Source organism: Corticium candelabrum, chromosome 12, assembly GCF_963422355.1.
Source record: "Corticium candelabrum chromosome 12, ooCorCand1.1, whole genome shotgun sequence".
NCBI classification, from domain to species: Eukaryota; Metazoa; Porifera; class Homoscleromorpha; order Homosclerophorida; family Plakinidae; genus Corticium; species Corticium candelabrum.
This window is the reverse complement of record NC_085096.1, coordinates 1,920,001-1,922,500: the sequence shown is the minus strand read 5'-3', so window position 1 is coordinate 1,922,500 and position 2,500 is coordinate 1,920,001. Positions and strand designations below refer to the sequence as shown.

General features: G+C 34.3%; 1 protein-coding gene across 1 annotated transcript in view; it reads right to left on the bottom strand.

Moving 5' to 3' along the window:
- LOC134187512 (talin-like) overlaps window positions 1-1,806 on the bottom strand; it is a 4,250-nt gene extending 2,444 nt beyond the window's left edge. The window contains exons 1-2 of the mRNA XM_062655648.1: window positions 1,682-1,806; window positions 1,384-1,456 (exon numbers count right to left, since the gene is read on the bottom strand). Of these exons, the coding sequence (XP_062511632.1) occupies window positions 1,384-1,456; window positions 1,682-1,741 (133 nt within the window). The 5' untranslated portion in view covers window positions 1,742-1,806. The remainder of the gene's footprint in view (window positions 1-1,383; window positions 1,457-1,681) is intronic.
- Between the last annotated feature and the right edge of the window lie 694 nt (window positions 1,807-2,500).

Sequence of the window (2,500 nt, the reverse complement as noted above, 5' to 3'; positions counted from 1 at the left end):
TAAGGGATCGCTCACACATGTCTAGTCTTTTAGTACAGACTAGACTGATGAAGTCACACGTTAACACTAACAGCGGTCATGCATTTTAATTTAATCACGTGACTAAAACTTTTGATCACGTGATTACTAAAACTCGCTTTTATCACGTGACTAAAAATTAAGTTTGTAAATTGAATCTCATGCACGACTTGAGACTGATGACGTCACAAACTACTACACTGTAGCCATTTGCCTTCTAATTTGCTTCTATCGTTCACCCATATACTTACACACTCCTACACTCCTCCATACACGTTTCCTACAAACTCTTTGCATCCTGTTTGCACATCAACTCACCTGATCCGCAGCTGGCGGGAAAGGAGAAGCTGAGTAGTGAGTGTCTAACGCGCGTTAACTAAACGTTTATACTAGCGCGCGCTAACTAGGTTTTTCTACGCTAAAATTTGTGACACGGAATTTGCGTGCGCACATTTTTAGCAACCTGACGACCTCAAATACCTAATACGCAGCAAACGGTAAAAAATTAATTACATATTTAATTAATTTAATTTCATTTATTTTTAAATAATTTAATTTAATTTAATATGTTGGGGTGGGTGGGCCAATGTGGGCGAGAAAAGTTGTAATAATTTCAACAATCTTTTTCATTTTTACTTATTGCATTAATATAATTAATTGTATTTTATTAATCTCAATTTAATATATTTGTAAATAATTAATTTAATTTAATATATTTGCAAATAATTAATTTAATCTAATATATCTGTAAATAATTAATTTAATTTAATATATTTGTAAATAATTAATTTAATATATTTGCAAATAATTAATTTAATTTAATATATCTGTAAATAATTAATTTAATTTAATATATTTGCAAATAATTAATTTAATCTAATATATCTGTAAATAATTAATTTAATTTAATATATTTGTAAATAATTAATTTAATATATTTGCAAATAATTAATTTAATTTAATATATTTGCAAATAATTAATTTAATCTAATATATCTGTAAATAATTAATTTAATTTAATATATTTGTAAATAATTAATTTAAATTTAATACATTTGTAAATAATTAATTTAATTTAATATATCTGTAAATAATTAATTTATTTAATATATTTGTAAATAATTAATTTAATCTAATCACCCCTTAAACCGGAAGTAGACGTTACAAGATGACCAGCAAACGTTCATATCAGAAAAAATGGCTAGACCAACCGGACTGGTTCTGCACCCACAGAATAATACCCCACGCGCATGCGCGCCTCGCACGACATGATAAACAGACAAACATGTAATCAGATGCGCATGCAATCGAAGACGCGGATTCTATTACATTTGCAGCCACTCCGACCTGATGACTGTCACTTACCTCGAGCTGCAGGAATGTCGAAACTGTCCGCCACCGTCTGGCAGGCGTCGTACACCATCGACTCCAGAACAAACTATCACCCGCAAAAAAAATTTTTTATTACTGGCAGATGCTCATGCATATGCTGCATTGCATTAGAGTGCATGTTGTGTGTGAGACGTTGCGCGCGCGTGCGTGTGCGTGTGTGTGTGCATCGATTGGCGTTTGCGAGCAAATGTGGAGAGGCTGCTACACTGTAGCAACTTGACTGGACGGCTCACGTGACTTGCTTGCATGCCGGTTTGTTGTGTTGTCGTACCTGCATTGTCTTGATGGTTTCCTGCTCGGCGATCTTGACGCGAAGAGTTAGTGCGGTCATGTCTGCAGCGGACGGAGATAAAGAGACGGCGTGGTAAGAGTTGATTAGTTGAGTAGGCGGATCGGACTCAGGACATCCGGGTAACAACGTTTGATCACGTGATAAATGTTTAATTAGACGTCACCCAGATATATATAGTAATAATTATGACGTCATAAAAATACCGAGGAAATGCATACTAATTGCATTAATATTAAAGCGCAAGCACAATGTGCTGTGATACTAAAATGAATCTAAAATTTTATTGACATTCGTGGAGTGAGCACTCAACTCCCTTGATTAAATCACGTGACCATTAATCACGTCTTTTATCACGTGACTAAACTGCCATCTAATAAAGTGAGTAAATTTTTTGGTCACGTGACTACTAAACCCCCCTTTTATCACATGACTAAGCTGTCCTCTAATCAAGTGACTAAAACCACATTTTCAGCAAGCAACTTTCAGTAGATATTCTTGTATCACGTGACTAAACACCACTTCTCACGTGACTTATTAAATCCTCGTAGTTAGAACCACACTTTTAATTAACAAGACACATTTAGTACGCATTCTTTTATCATGTGACTAAACAGTTTTATCACGTGACTATACAGTCTCTAATAGGCGTGACTAAACATTTTTGTCACGTGACGTGGTAAACATGTGGTTTTAGTCACGCGATTGGAGACTGGTTAGCCACGTGAAAAAATGGTTTAGTCACGTGATAATGCGTGTAATAAAAGTGGCTTGTTAAATGTAAGGATTGAATTTAGTCAC